This window comes from Nannospalax galili, unplaced genomic scaffold, assembly GCF_000622305.1.
Source record: "Nannospalax galili isolate Female #2095 unplaced genomic scaffold, S.galili_v1.0 scaffold14, whole genome shotgun sequence".
Lineage (NCBI taxonomy): Eukaryota > Metazoa > Chordata > Mammalia > Rodentia > Spalacidae > Nannospalax > Nannospalax galili.
Window position 1 is genome coordinate 5,163,807 of NW_008336953.1, and position 18,479 is coordinate 5,182,285.

Genomic DNA, 18,479 nt, shown 5'->3' on the forward strand with positions numbered 1-18,479 from the left:
TTTTAAATGTTGGAACCTCATTTAATTTTATGTCTTATAGAGTTTATAATGAGTAAAAGATTATATAAGTGTAATAGTAAACCTGTAAACCTAAAAATGTACAGCCAATTTTGAAAGAGATGTACCGTAGCTCAGAAAAATGTTATTGAATAGGTTAAAAAAAAAAGTACGTGCACATTTTCTTGGAATATTTAACTTTTTTATTTAAAGAGATGCCTGAAAACAATTATACCCAACAAAAAAGTGCACTTTAACAGGGACAAATACAATGTATTTTGCAAAAAAAAAAAGCAATTTCTGGATATACATATTTTTACCTTTTTTCTTAAAGGCATTAGCATATTAAAAACAGTGTACAGAGAAACACACACACACACGCACACACACACACACATGCACACACACACACACACACACATTGCAACCCAAGGAATTATCAGTAAACTGAACCTATATAAGCACACTTGCAAGAAATGCTGAAGTATTGAAGCTTTATTTGTTTTCTATTGAATTAGCAGCAGCCTAGGATTCATCTGAATCTAATTTTTTTGTTGTTGCTATCAGAAAAAAACATATTTGCATAAATTCCACTTATGATTGAATGCTGCAGCGCTCTTCAGGAGGCCAGATAATGGGCCTGACTGATGCACACGTATAGTGAAGAGGGGCATGGCTTGAACACAGTGGAGCACAACCGTTCCCTTGACCACACATTTTCGCTCCTCTTAGCACATTTTCCCCATAATATCAAATGCTTTAGTTAAAAAATATATTGGAAATAACTTACTGGAAAATTTTATTCCTAAAATTAAATGAAACCTTTCACTATTTTTGATAGGGAATAGAAGAGAAATTGTGTGTTTGGAGGATGTGCACATGTATGCATGCTTGTATGTGTGTGTACACATGTATGCACGTGGATATGTATGTGGAGGCCTGTGATTGACATCAAAGCCTTCCTTGATTCCTCTCCTCCACTTTATTTACTCAGACAGGGATTCTTACCAAATCTGAAGTCCACCCACTTGGCTAATGTAGCTAGCCAGCTTGCTCCAGGAATCCCCAACTCCACCACCTCATCACTGGGGTTAGAGGTAGGACAGTATGCCAGCCCAGGTTTTTATGTGGGTGCTGGAAATCCAAAGTCTGGTCTTCATGCTGTGCATCAAGTGCTTTATCTACCGAGCCATTCCCTAGCCCCAAAGAGAAATATTTCATAATGATAACAGTTAAAGTTTAAAAACAGAAAATTTAGTCTTTGAGTAGGATTCAAAGTCACATAAAATGTTACTGCTGCTGCTCAGATGCCCTAATCTCATTTGCTTCCTCATTTATTTTCATAATCTCTGCAGAAGAGGAGAGAGGGAGAGGAATAAGGACATGGACAGGGAGAGGGACAAAGGCAGGGAGGAGGGGGAGGGAAGAAGAACGAGAAATAGAAGGGAAAAAGAAAAAAGAAGATGTGCTGCACTTAGCAATCTGGAGAGATTCATTTTTAAGTGAAAGACTGTACATTTATATAAATTCAGGTGGGTTTTACTTTGTTTTATCTATTTTTACACCCACTTCCCAGGTAACACCCTCGCATAGCCTCCCTCCCCCCACTAGAGCCCTTATACTCTGATATCCCTGCTACTGTCTGCTGTGTTGTCAGCACCCCAAATCTGAAGTCAAATTCCCAATATCTTATTTTAAAAAAAAAAAAAGAAAAGAAAGGCAGGTGTGGTGTCACACACTTTTAATCCCAGCACTCTGGAGGCAGAGGCAAGCAGATCTCCATGAGATCAAGGCCAGCCGTGTCTACATAGTGAATTCCTGACCCGCTGGGACTTCAAGGAGACTGTCTCAAACAAAAATCCACAAAATAAAACCAAACAAAAAATGAAAGAAAGGGAAATATGTAAATAGCAAACCATGGCAATTCTAGTATTAGAAACATGTTGGAACAGGGCATTATCACTTCCCAGTTGATTCTAATACAGACTTGACTGTGTTTCCATTAAATTGTGTGTGTGTGTGTGTGTGTGTGTGTGTGTGTGTGTGTGGTGTATATATGGAATCATCATTTGACTTTCACAGAGAATCGGTTCCAGGCCTTCCTATAGATACAAAAATCCATGGAACCTCAAATTCTTTATATAAAATTATGTCACATTTGTAAATAAGCTATATACCTCCTCCTGTGTATTTTATCCTACATTATAATACTTAACACTGTATACATGCTATATAAAGTTATTATACCCTAATGCTTAAGAAATGATGACAAAGAAAATGTCTGTACAAGTTCGGTATAGACATTTTCGTGGTGTCTGTTTGTTAATTTTATTTTTGAGAATTCATAAGGATTGTATTTGCATTATGTCCATCTATCCAAGTCCCCCTCCAATTCCTCCATGTCTCTTCCCTACTCCACACATATACATACACATTGCACTGAGCCCATTTAATGTTGTTCTGTGTACCTGTTTTACCTGTGTTTAAGGCTGTCCCTTTGAGATTAGATAACCTTTGCTTGGGAAGCTAATCCCTGGAGAAAACTGATTCTCCCTCCTTCAGCATCCATTCAATACCTGTAGCTCTTCATCTTGAAATGGGGTTTTGTCACTATGAAGATCTTGTTAGACTACTGTACTGTGGAGATTTCACTGGTATAGCTTCCCTATCATGTCTAGACTGCATTAACTAGCCAGGTGTCTTGGCTCTCTGGCTCTTACATTCTCTCCACCTCCTCTTCTGCAATGTTCCCTGAGCCTTCAGTGTAGAGGTTACATTTAGATGTGTCACTTAGAGTTAGGCACCTCACAGACACTTATTCTCTACATTTGACCAGTTGTAATCTGAAATTTTGTAATAGTTTCCATCTGTTACAAAAAGAAGCTTCTTTGATGAGTTGTGAGAGCTACACATGTCTGTAAATATAAGGACATGTATTTACAACACAGTAAATAACTACTTCAGTCTAAGGAAGTGACAGAAGTTTACTCTGGGGTCTATGACCTCTCCAGCCATGTGTACTTGGCTTGTTTGTAGAACTACACATGAATTCCCTCCCATTGAGCTGGTCTTAAGTCCAGTTAGACAGCTGTTGATTACCCCCAAGATAAAAGTGCCACTACTGCACCAATCGAGATAGTTTGCTGGACTGGTCATAGTTATGGTTCATTGCTTTTGCAGGTGGGTTGAATCATTGATTGGTTTTCTTCCTGGCAGCTTGCATAGTATCAGAGTAAGAACTAGTCTTTGGGGAGCAGGCTTCCAGGTCAGTTCCAGCTCAACTGTTCAAGTCCATGTCCATAGTATGTCATAGACACATAATTTTTCCAAATAGTCTCAATCTTGATTTGTTGAATCTATGGATTCACAACCTGTATCTATAAACAGCCAACTATATGCAAATATAATATGATGTATTATATATAAACAAATTATATATGTAGTACAAATACAACTTTATATATAAATTATATGTTTTATGTTCATAATCACCTAGGCAGCCCAAAGTGTAATGTTGGTGGTGTTCCAAGACCATGGATGATAATGCAATCCCCTGTATTTATTCACATAGGGTAGAAGGTGGTCGCATCTTTTGCTAGAGGCATACTGAATTTAACATTCCAATTAAGTATCAAGGTAGAGTTACTGAATGGGCAGATTGTTTCATGGTCTGTTCTTCAAGGGAGATTTTCATGTTGGAGATGGCTTTTTAGTCATTTGCTTATTGAAATGTTCAGTGCCATGTCATTGAGGTTACTGAGTTAGTGTCAACAAAGAACAGTGAAAGACAAAAGTAGAATTCTTGGAGAAGCCAGAACTGGAGAGCGAGGGAGTGTGGCCCTCAGCGGCAGAACCTCAAAGGAATATGGTCTCTTGCAAGGCCCATAAAAAAAGCGTGTCAAGGAGAGAACTATGGCCTTTTCCAAGTAGTACTGTTTATTCAAGAAGATTGAGTAACTTTGAATTTGGTCACAGAGTTCTTTCAGGATCTTGGCAAGAGCCACACCGGCAGAACGGGGTGGAGCCCCTACTGTGAGAAGTGGAGGCAAGTGGAGATGAAGAGACAGGAATATGAGCTACTCGTTTGGAGGCACAGCTGAGAAGTGGGGAATGGGCAGGGATCAAAGGAGAGAAAGTTGACAAGTGAGAGGTCCTAGATCACTGGCAGATGGATGTGGCTAACAATGTGTAGGACAGGAGATGATCAGCAGCAAATCCCGAGAAAGCAAACACACAGCAGAGCGATGGCCTTTGCTCAAGTAGGGAAGTTCCTCCATTGGAACCAGGAAAGGAGATGAACAATCACTTCACACAAAGAAGAACTTGTTTTACTTGCTTGTAATTACTCAATGAAGCATGAGTTATGGTCCTTACCTGAGGTTCCAATTTTCATCTGCTTCTGTATGTAACTTTCCAACCTTACCTTTCCTTCCAGCTCTGCTACACGCTTTATGAACATATATTTATCTTTACAGCCCAGACAGGAGCATATTTTTAAAGAAGTATTAGGGTTCTGTGAATAGAGAGGTCAGTTAAACTTTAGTAAGAGTGCCCAACTTGCCATACATTACTCTAATTGTCTGATTGGTCTCAAGATCTGACTGGGCTGGTGTTGTTTTCTTCTCCATCATCACTTCAAAATGATACACTTAAGCTAAAGGAGTCAAGCAACAAATAAAATCTAGTCTTGCAGAGCATAGCAGTGGGAGCCTTAACACCCACTGGTATCAACAGTTGCCTTTGTTACTGAAATTTAAAGATGGATAAGGAAACTAACACAGCGCATTGATGGGATTAATGTTTGACAAGGATTGCTATTCTACGCCAGTGGCTCCCAAATCACCTTAGATGATAGAGGTTGATATTTACAAGAGTATTTTTAACCAAAGAAAAAGCAAATAAAGCTGTTCCTTTACAATCATACAACTAAATAGTAAAGATGAAAATTTAACTTCAGGGCAGCAGCAGGAGTTGTTTCTTTTTTCAATGTGTAGAAGTAAAATACAAGTAAAGCTATAATAACTACCCCTGAGGGCATTAGTAACCTTTGACAACACAAAGAAAATATTATAGCCTAAATAAATGGGAAATACAGCCTGGTTCATAAGCCACACTTTTCACTTCACAAGAGGACAAAAGTCTTACAGAAGGAATTTGGCGTTTCTTCTTTCAAGCCTTACAGAAAGTGAACATTTAATGAAGTGACAAGAATGTCAACCAGTTCTGTGAAATGAAGATAAGAGAGAAATATTGAAAGGAAAAACATTTATACATATAAAAATAAAATTTTAAAGGTGAAATATTGACTTGAGTACCCAAGAAATATAATTTGAGCAACCAACATTTGTAAGAACCTGTTCTAGGAATATGAGAGGTGTCAGTTAACAAATTAAAACAAAACAGTTCTATTCTAATAGGGTTTAAATACCTATGGGAAGAGTCAGATAATGTGTATAATACATTAGTAAGAGAAGCACTGTATTCATGCATGCTAAATTAAAAGCTGAAAGCAAAGAGGATTGGGTGTCCTGGGGATGGGGAGTACAATTCCAGTATTAAAAGCTGTCAGCTGGAGCTTCTCATCCTAAGGTGCTACTCAATCTTGTGACCGTCTTCACAGAGAGAAGAGTCACAGCAGAGCCTCTGAGGCAGGTGAGCACTGAGTACCAGAGGCACGGCCAGAGACAGGCTAGAGAGCAGTGCATAGGGAGACTGTTAGAATGTAAGGAGAGACCGAGGAATAGAGTGGAGTCAGACCTGCGACCTTTCTGAGTGACAGCTGCAGGGTGCTGAGCAGCCAGCAGCCGGTGTCAAATTGACTTGGGCTCCAAAGGGCCATTCACACTGTTTGCAGTGATTCAGGTAAGAAATCAGACAAAAAACCAGCATAGATCTGGGGACATAGGCAGCAGGCCCCACCTTAGTCCTTAGCCCAGGAACTATTGGCAGCTGATCACTTTGGGTGAAGGAGAACTGATCTTCCTTAAGGGAGTGATGCTAGGTAGGCTGACTAGACTCCAGTGGATGAACTTTCACCGAGTGACATCTGGGTACACAAACCTGATTTGATAGGCCTTAACATATATGACAGAATGCATGAAATCCAGTGGCAGGGGCTATGGGAGGTGCAGATGGGGGATAGGGTCTAAATATGATTAAGAGGCATTGTATGAAATGCACAAAAATTCAGTAAAAATATGCATTGAGGAAAAAAAGGGGAAAAAAAAAGAAATGATGTCTTAAGGGGAAGTAGCTGGAAATTTTGGCTCAGAAATACTCCTAACCATTTCAAGGCAAACTTTTTAACCTTTTTCAACACACGTTCCCCTTTGCATTCCTTCCTGCCGGTGTCCCTGTGTACTGTCTGCTTTGCTTTTCCAGATTGTAGTAGGTGCATGAAAACTCTCAAAGATCCTCTAAGTCAGTCCTGGAGCCTGTGAGTGTCATTTTGCATGGCAAAAGAGACCGCACTTGTGATTGGGTCGAGGGCTGGAGAGGGGGAGAATATCCTGGTTATCTGGGTGCTACAAAAACTCCTGAGCTTCTTCATCAAGAAGCCAAGAAAGTCAGCAAGAGGGAAAGCTAGAAAACCGTGAAAGAGCTGAAGCTGCCACCAGGGATGTGACCACAAAGCACGAATGTCTGCCCCCTCCAGGCACTGGATACAGCAAGGGAAGGGTCTCTCCTAGAGCCTATGGAAGAGTAACTGCTCACAACACCTGGGCTTAGACCAGCCAAGCCAGTTTTGGACTTCTGACCCCAGACCTGGAAGAGAATAAGGGCTTGCTGTTTTAAGATGTCTGATAAATTTATTACAACAGCAACAGGAATGTAATACCAAGATCCACCCCACTTCACTCGGCCGACCCTGGTGCACGAGAGAAAGAGTTGCAATATGGGCTAACGCTGGCTGTTTCTATCTCAAGCCTCACATATAGGTGAAGGTTGCTTTAGGGAAGCTGAGCTATACTTTATTGATTTCTCTTGTCCCTGTCCCCAACATTTTCATAAAAAAAACTTCTCTAAAATCCCACTCCATTCACTCTCCTATCTAATATATAGAAGACCTTTAAGGTCCTAATTCTATTCTGAGAACAGCAAGAAGTTGAGCAAACTGAAGAAGCAGCAGCTCTTGTGTGTACCACATAGGATCATAAGGTCAGCTGCAGCCTGCAAACCTGAGCTGACCAGCAGGGAGCCAGAGAGAATCTCCTCACACTGGAGCAGAAGGTTTTCCTGAAACCATTAGTGGGATGGCATAACCTGGGTCATGTTTGATGAATTGCCAGGGGCCCAGTGTGGATGAGTCCAAGTTAAACACAACAGGGAGTCACAATTCTAGGGAGCCCCACACGTCTGTGACTTTTATTTCTAAGAGATCAAACAGGTTCTCACAGTGAAAGTTGGAAAATGTTTCCTCATATTTACATAAGGGAGAGAGGAAAAGCAGTTACTTTCAAAATACGTCAAAACTTTCCATTATATAACAAGGCCTGGTCTTCAAGAGAAAATATTTTAGCGAAGTCCAGACTACCAAGACTTTTGTTTTCAGAGTATAACCAACCTAAAGAAAAGGACACAATCCAACTCCAACCCCACCCAATCATCCTGTCCTCCTAAGAACTGGGACGGGAAGGCAGAAGTGGGAAAATTGAAACTACTTGCTAAGCTCACAGTCCAAGCACCCTGGCTTAAAGGGGTGAGACTGAATCAAGGCAGAAGACTATGTCAAGCTTCCCTATGCTTACCACCACATTAATTAAGGTCAGTTTCCTGTTCTTTGTACCCAGTGCATTTACCCAGAAAAAGTATAACATAGAGGAAAAAGAATAACCCCTACACAACAAAGTTGCAAGAAACAGGAAGTATCTGAACCAGACTCAGATGTTGGAGGCATGTTGGAATCATTAGACCAAGAATTTATATTGAATACATAAAACAGGGAAGATCTAAAAATCAGCCACCTAAGCTTCAACTTGAACTAGAAAGGAAGGGCAAACGAATTCCAAGTATGCTGAAGAAAATAAATAATAAAAATTACTGCAGAAATCAATGAAATTGAGAACGGGAAAATCAAAACAGAAAGTACAGAAAGTCAAACACTGGCAATTTTGAAAAGAACACTGAAATTGTTAGGCATCTATCCAGGGCAACCATGAAACAAACAAACAAACAAACAAAAACAACAAAAATTAGTGACATCAGAAATGAAGGGAAACCATCACTATGGATCTCCTGGACATCAGGCAGACAAAACAAAAACGAAGAACTGGGTTTCATCCCAGGCATGTAAGGTTGGTTGGGTCAGCATATGCAAATTAATAAATGTAATACACACGTAGTAGACGTGAAGGAAAAATCACATGATCATCTCAATATATGCAGGAAAAGCCCTTGACAAAGTTCAACACTGTTTCATGATAAAATCCTGAAGGACACAGGAATAGGAAGAACACATCTCAGTGTAAGAAGGAGATATGTGACAAACCTGCATCCAGCAGTATGCTAAGCAGGGAACAGTGAAACGTGTTTCTTCTAAAACCAGGAACACTACTGTGCCCCACCTCGCGGCTCTTACTCAATGTAGTGCTCAAGGTCTTAGCTAGAGCAATAAAACAAGACGAAGAAATTAAAGAGATGCATTAGAAGTTGCAGTATACAAAATCAACACACAAAATTTGTAGCTTTAACTATATCAATAGCGAACTTACCAAAACAGAAATCAGGGATAAATTCCCATCCGTAGTACCTTCAAAATATAAAAATAAAATCCCTAAGAATAAACCTGATCAAGGAGGTGAAAGTCTTGTAAAATGGCAAAAGGAAACTGAAGACGCTAGAAGATAGAAAGAGTTCCTGTGCTCATGGATTAGCAGAATCAATATTGTAAAAATTCCTGCATTGCCAAAAGTGATCTATAGATCTAATGCAAACTTCATCAAAATTCCAATGATATTTGATACAGAACCCAAAAAGTTTCCTAAGGTACACTACAGAGCCATAGTAACAAAAACTGCATGATACAGCACAAAAACAGAAATTAATTCACTAAGCTACATTCACTTAATTTTCAACAAAGGTGTCAAAATATACATTGGAGAAAAGACCAATAAACAGTGCTGGAAAAACTGTACATGTTGAAGAATGAAACTAAATCCACATCTCTCACTCTGCACAAAAGTCAGTTCAACAATAGAAAAGACCTAAACATAAGACCTGAAACTCTAAAACCGATAGAGAAAAAGACTTCCACATACAGCATACATCAAAACTTTCTGAAAAGAACACAGGAAGTGTTCCTAAAAATTGACAAATGAGATAGCATGGAATTAAAACTTTTGAGTAGGAAAAACCCAAACCAAACAGAATCTGCAGAGTAAAGAGATAGCCTACTACCAAATACGAGAAAAGCTTTGCCAACTGCACACAAACCTGGAGGTTTCTATATAGACGCTATAAAAACTCAAAAGTTCAACACCAAAACCCAAATCATCCACTCAATGAATGGGAAAATAAATTTACTAGACAGAAAAGAATAAACACAAATGGCTGAAAAATAATTCAAATTGTGCTCAACAACTACTTCGAGAGTCCATCTCGCCCAAGTAAGAATGGCTAACATCAGAATACAAAGGTCCAAAATTGCTGGTGAGGATATAGGGTAAAACTCCCATGTGTTGCTGGTGGAAATGTATGGCAAACTGGTGGAGAAATGATGGAAGTCAATGTGGGAGTTCCTCGCTAAAACAACATGAACTACCCAATGGTCCACCCCTGGGTATGTACTCAAAGGAGTCTAAGTCAGTGTGCTACAGAGATATTTACTCACCCATGTTTATTACTGCACTAATCACAATATCTAAGAAATGGAACCTGCCTAGCTGCCCACCGATGGATGAATGGATAAAGAAAACAGGGTACATAAACACAGTGGAATTTTATTCAGCTCAAAAGAAAAATGAAATCATGACATTTTCAGGAAAGTGAATGGAGCTTGAGACCTTTATGTTAAACAAAATGAGCTAAACTGAGAAACAAAAATGCCATGCTTTCTCTCACATAAAGAATCTGGATTTCATTGTGTGTGTGTGTGTGTGTGTGTGTGTGTGTGTGTGTGTGTGTGTATACATACACAGATTTGATAGCCTGGATCAGACATGGAGATCAAAGGACAACTTGCAGAAATCAGTTCCCTCTTTCTACCATATGGGTCCTAGGGATGGAATCGGAGTCATCAGCTTGGCAGCAAGCGTCCTTACCCACTGAGCTATCTTACTGGCCCCACTTTAGAGAATTTTAAATATAGGATAATAACATCTGAAAATAGGAATAATTTGACTTCTTCCTTTCCTATTTGTGTCCCTTTTCCATGATAATTGTTTGATGCAGACCAAGCTAACATATCTCCCAAAGCTCAGAGAAGAATAAATAAACAATTTGAATAGGTCTGTGTCTGGAGAAATAATATTCCAAAATAGATAATATCCCAAAATAGAAAGTGCCAGGCCTATATGGTTTATGACTGAATTCTGTCAAGTATTTAAGGAAGAAGTTGTATCAATTTTCTATACTTTCCCAGAAGACAGAAGCAAAGTGACTACTTTAAACGCTCCTACAAGGTGGCATTATTGCCCTAACAGCAAAACCAAAGCTACAAGAAGACTACAGTGTCTCATGAACTTACATACCAATATCCTCAACAGAATATTAACAGATGGTATATAAAAACTGTACTCCTACAAGTAAGTAGATAACAAGAAAATGGAATGTATTCAGTGTTCAAAAGCAATAAGCCATCAAATCATAAAAAGACACGAGGAAAACAAGTGCATATTACAAAGTGAATGAAGCCAAGCTTAAAGGTTATATTTGTATTATTCCAATCTTATCTGAAAAAGGCAGGACTGCATCACAACAAAAGTACCCAGACTACCAGCTCCTAAAAGAGAGGGAAAATAAATAGGCAGGGTACAGAAAACTTCAATTCCATAAGCCACTATAATTTTACACACATGTTACAGTTGATGAAATCTATAGAGTGTACGAGATCCTGTTACTAATAATCCTGTTAACTATGGGCTTTGGGTGATGATCTGTCAGTGCAGGTTCATTGACTGCAAGAAATATACTACTGTGGTGTGGTGAACTGATAGTGAGGGAGCCCATGTCCTCATCAGGGCAACGGGTATGTAGGAAACCTGGTTTTTCCCTTCAATTTTGCTGTGAATTGCTTTTAAAAATACAGTCTATTGTAATAAAAAAAATGAAAGCAAACACTTCAATCACATCTCTTTGGAGTGTGCTGACATTCCTAAGACTCTGGACCAGTTTGTGGCCTCTCCGTCCCCCTGCAGCCTACTCCTAGTTAACTTATGCAGATGTTCCCATTTTCTCTCCGTTGGACCATGAATCTACTCATTAGTTATTTTGCTCATCCACAGGTGACTTCTAGCTCATCTTCAGCAGCAACTGTCTGAAGTAGTGTCTATTTTCTCTGCTCCCAATATCTGTTGCCCTTTTCTTTAGAAATGAATACAAAGTCGCTTAGGTGGCTTCCTGTCTAGAAATATAAACACGTTTTCACTTGACAACTCACCTGGTCCCTTTCTCTCTCTTCCTGGTGGAGAACCCCTTTCCTGTATGTGATGAAGTTCCTGGCATGTCTGAGGCGCTCTTCTGTGAAGCTTCCTGCATCACACCATCAAGATTCTCCTCTCCTCTGGATCCAAACATTTTTGGTTCATAAAGTCTTCTATTTCCTAAGTTAATCCATCCCTTAATATGCCAATTTCTTCTCAAGCTGTAATCCTCGTCACTCTTAGTTGTCAGCTTCTCCAAGGGCAATCTAAATTTATAGAACTCTACTTGTCATTAGTCTCTTTGAAATAAGATGACCTAACTATCCTTTAAGCTGCCTTCCTGGATTTCATTGTGTTCAGTTTCTTTATACCCTTTAACTTTCTTGTTTACTCTCCTTGAAATTCTTTTCTCTGTAGTTTTAATGGTATCTGACATCTTCCTCCTGTCCTCACTCACTGTTGTGAGGATAGTCATCTTCACCTCAGTCAACATTCCAGCATCTCCTCAGTGAATATGGAGAAGAGGGAGACTTGGGAAACATTTAGGACATTAAATAGTATAATTTGGTGGTGGATGTGAAGTGAGCAAGATGGGGATTCCTGCTACCTACAATTAATAGAAGGTCAGTCAATGAGACAGGACGCACTGAAGGAGCTTCAGAGCCTGTGAAGAGAGATTATGCTTTACTTCTGGACATTGGGAACTTGAAAGCATTTGAGACATCAGTATTTATCATTGCCATGCCCTCTAATGATCTAAATTCTTCCATGTCCACTCTGTATACTCTAGCCCTCCTCCTTTTACCCATAACAGATGACCATTGGGTGTGGGGCATGTGCCATTCACATGTTGTTCCTTCAGAGCTGATCACTCAGCAGGGACCATGGCACATGTGAACATACTTGCTCAATTGTGGAAATCCTACCCCTACTTAAGTCAAGATGCACAATGAAATCTCAGGACCATATTCAACATACCAGAATGGAATTAATTATCTTCTCCTTGAGATTTCCATAACATTTTATTTCTTATTTTCAGTTTGGACACTTGCTATACACCTTGCACATTTTAAAATGCTTGTGTTATATATTTCACAGGATTAAACTTCATTGACTGGAACAACATTTAGCTCAATGCCTTAAACTTAACAACATGGGTTGAATTGAATGGCACATTCACATTTGTATTAAAACAAACACAGATATAAGGAAGTTCTAAAGAAAATACTACTGCAATATCTGTGGTATTACTCTTATTATTATTATGAAATAAACACTTTAAATTTTCTTGTTTGAGAATTTCATACATGAATATAATGTGCAACCAAATCCACCTCCATATCTCCTCCACTCCAATTCTTTTCCTAGTCCACGAACACCGTTCCCTCCCAACTTCATGCGCTTTTCCTTTTTTTAAAACCCACTGAATCCACTTAATGCTGCCTGTGGAGGGTGTGGAAACATCTACTGGAGCACGGGTAGCCTCTTCAGGGTTGCATCCCCTGAGAAAACTGAATCTTCCTCCCCTAACAGCCATAAATTGCCAATAACTCCTCAGATGAGGTGGGACTTTGTGAGACCCTCTCCTATCCATGCCGGGATTTTGGCTGACTTGATCTTGTTCATGTCTTCTGCAGACAGTCTCAGCCTCTGTGAGCTCATATGTATCACAGCCCTGTCATGTCCAGCAAATACTGTTTTGCTGCAGACATCTACTGCCTCTGGCTCTGACAATATTTCCATCCCCTCCTCCCCACCCCGGGTTTTGGGGGAAGGGAGAGTGATATAGACATTTCCTGTAGAGCTGAGCACTCCACAGTCTCTTAGTCTCTGTGTCATGACCAGTTAAAGGACTCTGACTTAATCTCCAACTACTGCACAATGAAGGTTCTTTGATAAGAGTTGAGAGCTGCACTAATCAATGGATTTAAAGATAAGTATTGAGGGGAAAGTTTAATACTATGTCCATTTAGAAGAACAATACTATTAGCTTCTTCCATGGGGCCTATGATATACTCAGCCACAGGTTCTTTCATGACCCAGCTAACAGTACCAGGCATAAGGTTCGTCTTATGAAGTTGACCTTAAATTGAATCAGAAAGTGGTTGTTTACTCAAAAAGTTATTGTGCCACAACTGTGCCAGTGGCCATATATGCTAGGTCAGTCAATATTGTAGCTCACAGGAGTCACATCTGGGTAAGACAGATGATGACTTTTCTCCCCAAGTACCATGCATAGCACCTTCCAGCACTGCAAAAACTAGCCAATAGTGTTGGAGCTTCCAGGTAGTACCAGCTTGATTTTTCCATGTTCTATGACTCAAGTGTATATTGTGTTCAGCAATAGGGTCTTACCGTCAAGTTCTGGAGAGTAACCAAGAGCAATAGCAGTAGCCCATGATGTTTGGGGATCTATGGCACCCCTCTAGCCAACAACTCAAGAAGAGGTAACCCATGCCTGGCACTGAGGTCTTTATTTGATAGCAGTTCTACCTTTTCATTTAGAGGATTTTCTTTTTTACTCAAACAAAGCTCAGAACATAGAGTTTGCTCAGGCAAACACAGATCTCATGTTAAAGGTAAGAGAGGAGACTCAAGTCACTACTTTCCTTCTGCATCTTTGTATCCATAGATAGGGGTATGAAAAACTAGGTTTTCACAATCTGGTAGAACATGTAGAGATGTAACTTAATGTGTGCGTTTTGCTAGTTTTACTAGTGTGTTCTGACAAGATGTGTAACAACCCCATGGAGAGGATGTATCTGGGCCTACTTTTGAGAGATAAGTAGAAATTTTCCAGGCACGGAAAAGAAATTATTCCAGATGGAGAAAACAGAGTGGGTACAGCACAAGGCCATTTAAATACCTGCCTGCGGGGAGGCAGGGCTCTGTTCAGAGGTGGTGGTAGGCAGCGTTGCTGAAACGACTGGGACTGCAGGGTTGTGAGGGCCACGAATTCCATGCCAGGAAAACTTTAAGTTCAGCTATGAAAATGGGATGCCATCTGGAATTATTAGGCATATTAGCAACCACCTTTTTCCTAAGTTTTTGACTCCAGTACCAAAAGCATTCTAGAAAATGACTTCTTGGAAAGAGAGGGAGGGAGTCAGTAGTTGAGCATAGATCTCCCTGTTCTTCACCAGCTGCTTCTGGTCATTCTCCACCTTGTGCACTAAATGGACTCATAAAAATGATGAAAAATGCAGATATTTTCTTCACTGAAATGAATAACTTGAACTCCATTTTTCTTAAAAATTACATATCAGAACAATTAATCTCTTCAAATATTGTGGAATATATAAGATGATACCCACTTGATTTGGAAAATGTAGAAACCAACTATGTGAAAGTCCTGTGAGCGAATACATTTATTCATTAATTCTGCTAACATTTACTGAAGACCTACCATAGTCTAAAAAAACCTGTTTGTTTATGGAATTCAACAAAAAATAAAGATGCTTCATAAGTCAAGGAAATTACATTCTAGTAAAAGACTTAAAAAATTAACTAAGTCATCCATACAAATAAGACCATAATTGTAAATTTAATATTTTTATATGACCAATTAAGGAGAAATATAATTAAGAATTATATCAGCCGGTGGTACACACCTTTAATCCCAGCACTTGGGAGACAGAGGCAGGCAGATCTCTGTGAGTTCGAGGCCAGCCTGGTCTACATAGTGAGTTCCAGGATGGCTGGGGCTACAGGAGATCCTATCTCAAGAAGACAGAACAAAAAAAAAGAGGATTATAAATAGGACCAAAGTGCTGTTCCTGCTGTAAATATTTTCTAGTCTGTAGCTCTATGGTTTCTCTTTTTCCTTTTATGGAGATTATATTGAGACAGGCCCTCACTCTATTGCTTAAGCTACCCTCGAACTATTGAACCTCACTATATAGCCTAGGCAGGCTTCAGATTCATAGCAGCCAGCCCATTACCTCAATTAGACTGTGAATTTCCTAAGATGGGATTTTCTTTCAACAAATAATGATGGAACAAAGCAAAACCATCACAACAACAAGAAAAAGTACAGGATTTGGACATTCTTGACTTTTTCTCACCATCCTCATGTAATTCAGATAGAAACCTCATCTGGTTCATTGTCACAATTACAGGACTGCCACCTCCTCCCCATCCTCCTGATACTGCCACAGCTTTCCAGGTGAGCCCCCTGGTACCATCTCTCCCCTCTGAACTCAGCACAGTGACCCTTTGAATGTCTCTAAAATTCTTGTTCTGGGTAATCAGAAAAGTAGAGTCACCACGACCAGGGTCTTCAGGAGTTTGGTTTGAGATGTACCATCTGCCTGCAAGACTTCAAGTGAAGTTTTGATGAGCCACTGGATGAATACATCTAAAGTTGTCAGCACAGACATGATAGTTCAAGTTATGATACAAGCAGGTAAATGTAGAGACGAAAACGGGTCCAAGAACTAAAGTTTAGGAGGTGGAAATGCGACAGGTTGGTGATGAGGAATCAGAAGAAAATGCTTGGAAAGAGTTATCATTGAATAAGGAAAGGAACTGAGGGAAGCATGAGAAACCAGAGCAAGTGTGCGCAGGAAGGTGTTTGCTGGATGCTGCCAGGCCCTCAGGTAAGAAAGCTTTTAATTGGCCTTGGCATTAGCAGAGTAAAGGCCATTTGTGTCCTTAACAAAAACTCTCCCATTGTAGCCTTCTGAGGAAATGTTTACGATCCTTTATAATCGCTATCATTTATTTATTCCTTCACCTTTATGCTAGTGGACAAATTCAAATGTTTAAAAGAATGCCCCCAAATCAGCACCAAAATACAGCTCTCTTCAACGCAAAATGAATGTCCAGAAAAGTTTAAACAAATCATGTTTATCTTGGCAACTTCTCAATCCTTTGTTCTATCTCAGCCTGTCTGTTGCTGTTGTTTGTTTTTGTTTTGTTTTGTTTTTCTGAGACAGGGTCTCTTTGTAGCCCCAGCTAGCCTAGAACTCACTATGTAGACCAGGCTGACTTTGATCACACAGAGATCTGACTGACCCTGCCTCCAGAGTGCTGGAATTAAAGGTGTGCACCACCACACCGGGCTCTCACCTTCATTTTGGAGGCCACTGAAGTGTTCCACTTAGAAAACACACTTTCTAGTACTTGAAATTAGTTCCTATGTACTCAGCAAATTTTAAAAATTAGTTTGTAATTTATTGTGTATTCCTGTATCCCTGTCAGTGGCCCAAATCAAATGAATTTAAGGCTTTCAGAAGCTCCACCTCATTGTTTAAATCACATATAAGAATATTGAAAACGCTTTACATATTTTAAGGATTATTTTATTTTTAATTATATATATGCATATGTCTGTGTGTGGATATGATCCCATGAAACCACAGGTGTCTGACACAGGTGCTGGAAAACAGACTCAGATTCTCTACAAGAGCAGTAGGTGCCCTTAACAACTGAGTGCTCTAACCAGCCCTCAACTTTGTGTGTTTAACAAATTTAAGGCTATATTCTTTTCTTTCCAGTTGCCAATGGTTCAAGGATAATTCTTAATGAAAACTATGAATCCTTTGATTATTTACTGTTTCCTAATGAGAAAAATCTTAAAGATCAAATATATTATGGTATTTTTAGTAAGCTATTACTTAGTCTATAAACAGCATAATAGAGTATTTTAGTCTCCTGTGTATCTAAAATATGTTTCTGCTTTAATTAGTAATAAGTTCTCTATTTTATTTGTTTGTTTGTTTGTTTGTTTGTTTGTTTGTTTGTAGACAGGGGTCTCCCTGTAATTCCATATGGCCAAGAACTTGTTATGTAGACCAGGCTAGCCTTGATCTCATAAAGTTCCACATGCCTCTATCTCCTTAGTGCTGAGATTAAAGGCATGCACCACTACACCCAGCAGTAATAAGTTCTTTAACCAGAAATGGCTTTTCTTCACAGGCATGAACGTATTCATACCAAGAAAGGTAACTTGAACAGATCCGTAATTTCTGGTCTGAAGGATGTAGATGATTTAGCAACCCTAGATGTTTTGGATGAGGTAAGACTGAGTTTAATTGAATTTAAATATTCTAGTTCTTTAATTTAAAGAGTGATATGATTCCAAAGACCCAAAATGTCGAAAATATGTAGGAGCTTTTTTATCTAACCCTTAAAAGATTTTAGAGTTACCTCTTCAGAGGGGGGAATGTTAAAGTAGCAAAAAGCCCCATTTAAAAAAAAAAAAAAGAAGAAGAAGAAGAAAGAGTACATGAAGTTATCAGAAAAAAGTGATGGGGAGATAATGGGAGGAGTTGGAGGGTCATGGATTTGATCAAAACATATTATATGCGTGTATGAAATTCTCAAGTTTTTGTAAAAGTTTTAAAAAAGTAAAATAATAATAAATTATTTAAAAAATAAAAATAAGGGAGACAGAGGCAGGCGGATCTCTGTGGGCCAAAAATAAATAAATAAATAAAAATAAATACATTTTTAAAAAGGAAAAAAAAACAGTGATATGAACAGAGGGTTCTTCAAATACCATTGAAATAGTTATATAGGTCTCTTGTTTCTTTCTATTTCTCTCTCCTCTCTCTATCTGTGTGTGTATGTGTGTCTGTCTGTCTGTCTCCAGGTTTTCTGAGACAGGTGTCAGTATGTAGCCCTGGCTGGCCTGGGGCTGACTATGTAGCCAAATTTGACCTCAAACTTATAGCAATCCTGTCTGCCCTTCCAAGTTTTGAGATCATAGGTAGCTCATAAGTTGTGTCTTAACAACTTACCTCTCCTATCTTTAGAACTCCTATTTCCAGTTCTTTCGAACCTATTGTCATTTTTTAAATTATATATATTTTTTTATTTTTTAGAAGAGGCACTTCATTACAGCTTTACCATACTCAGTAACAGTTTCCAGAGCAAAGATACATCTCTTTCAAAAGTGGT

General features: G+C 39.1%; 1 protein-coding gene across 1 annotated transcript in view; it reads left to right on the forward strand.

Annotated features, from left to right (window-relative positions):
- Myo3a (myosin IIIA) overlaps positions 1-18,479 on the forward strand; it is a 256,799-nt gene that overhangs the window by 89,664 nt on the left and 148,656 nt on the right. Inside the window, exon 9 of the mRNA XM_008831744.1 lies at positions 17,496-17,595. Coding sequence (XP_008829966.1) covers positions 17,496-17,595 — 100 coding nt within the window. The remainder of the gene's footprint in view (positions 1-17,495; positions 17,596-18,479) is intronic.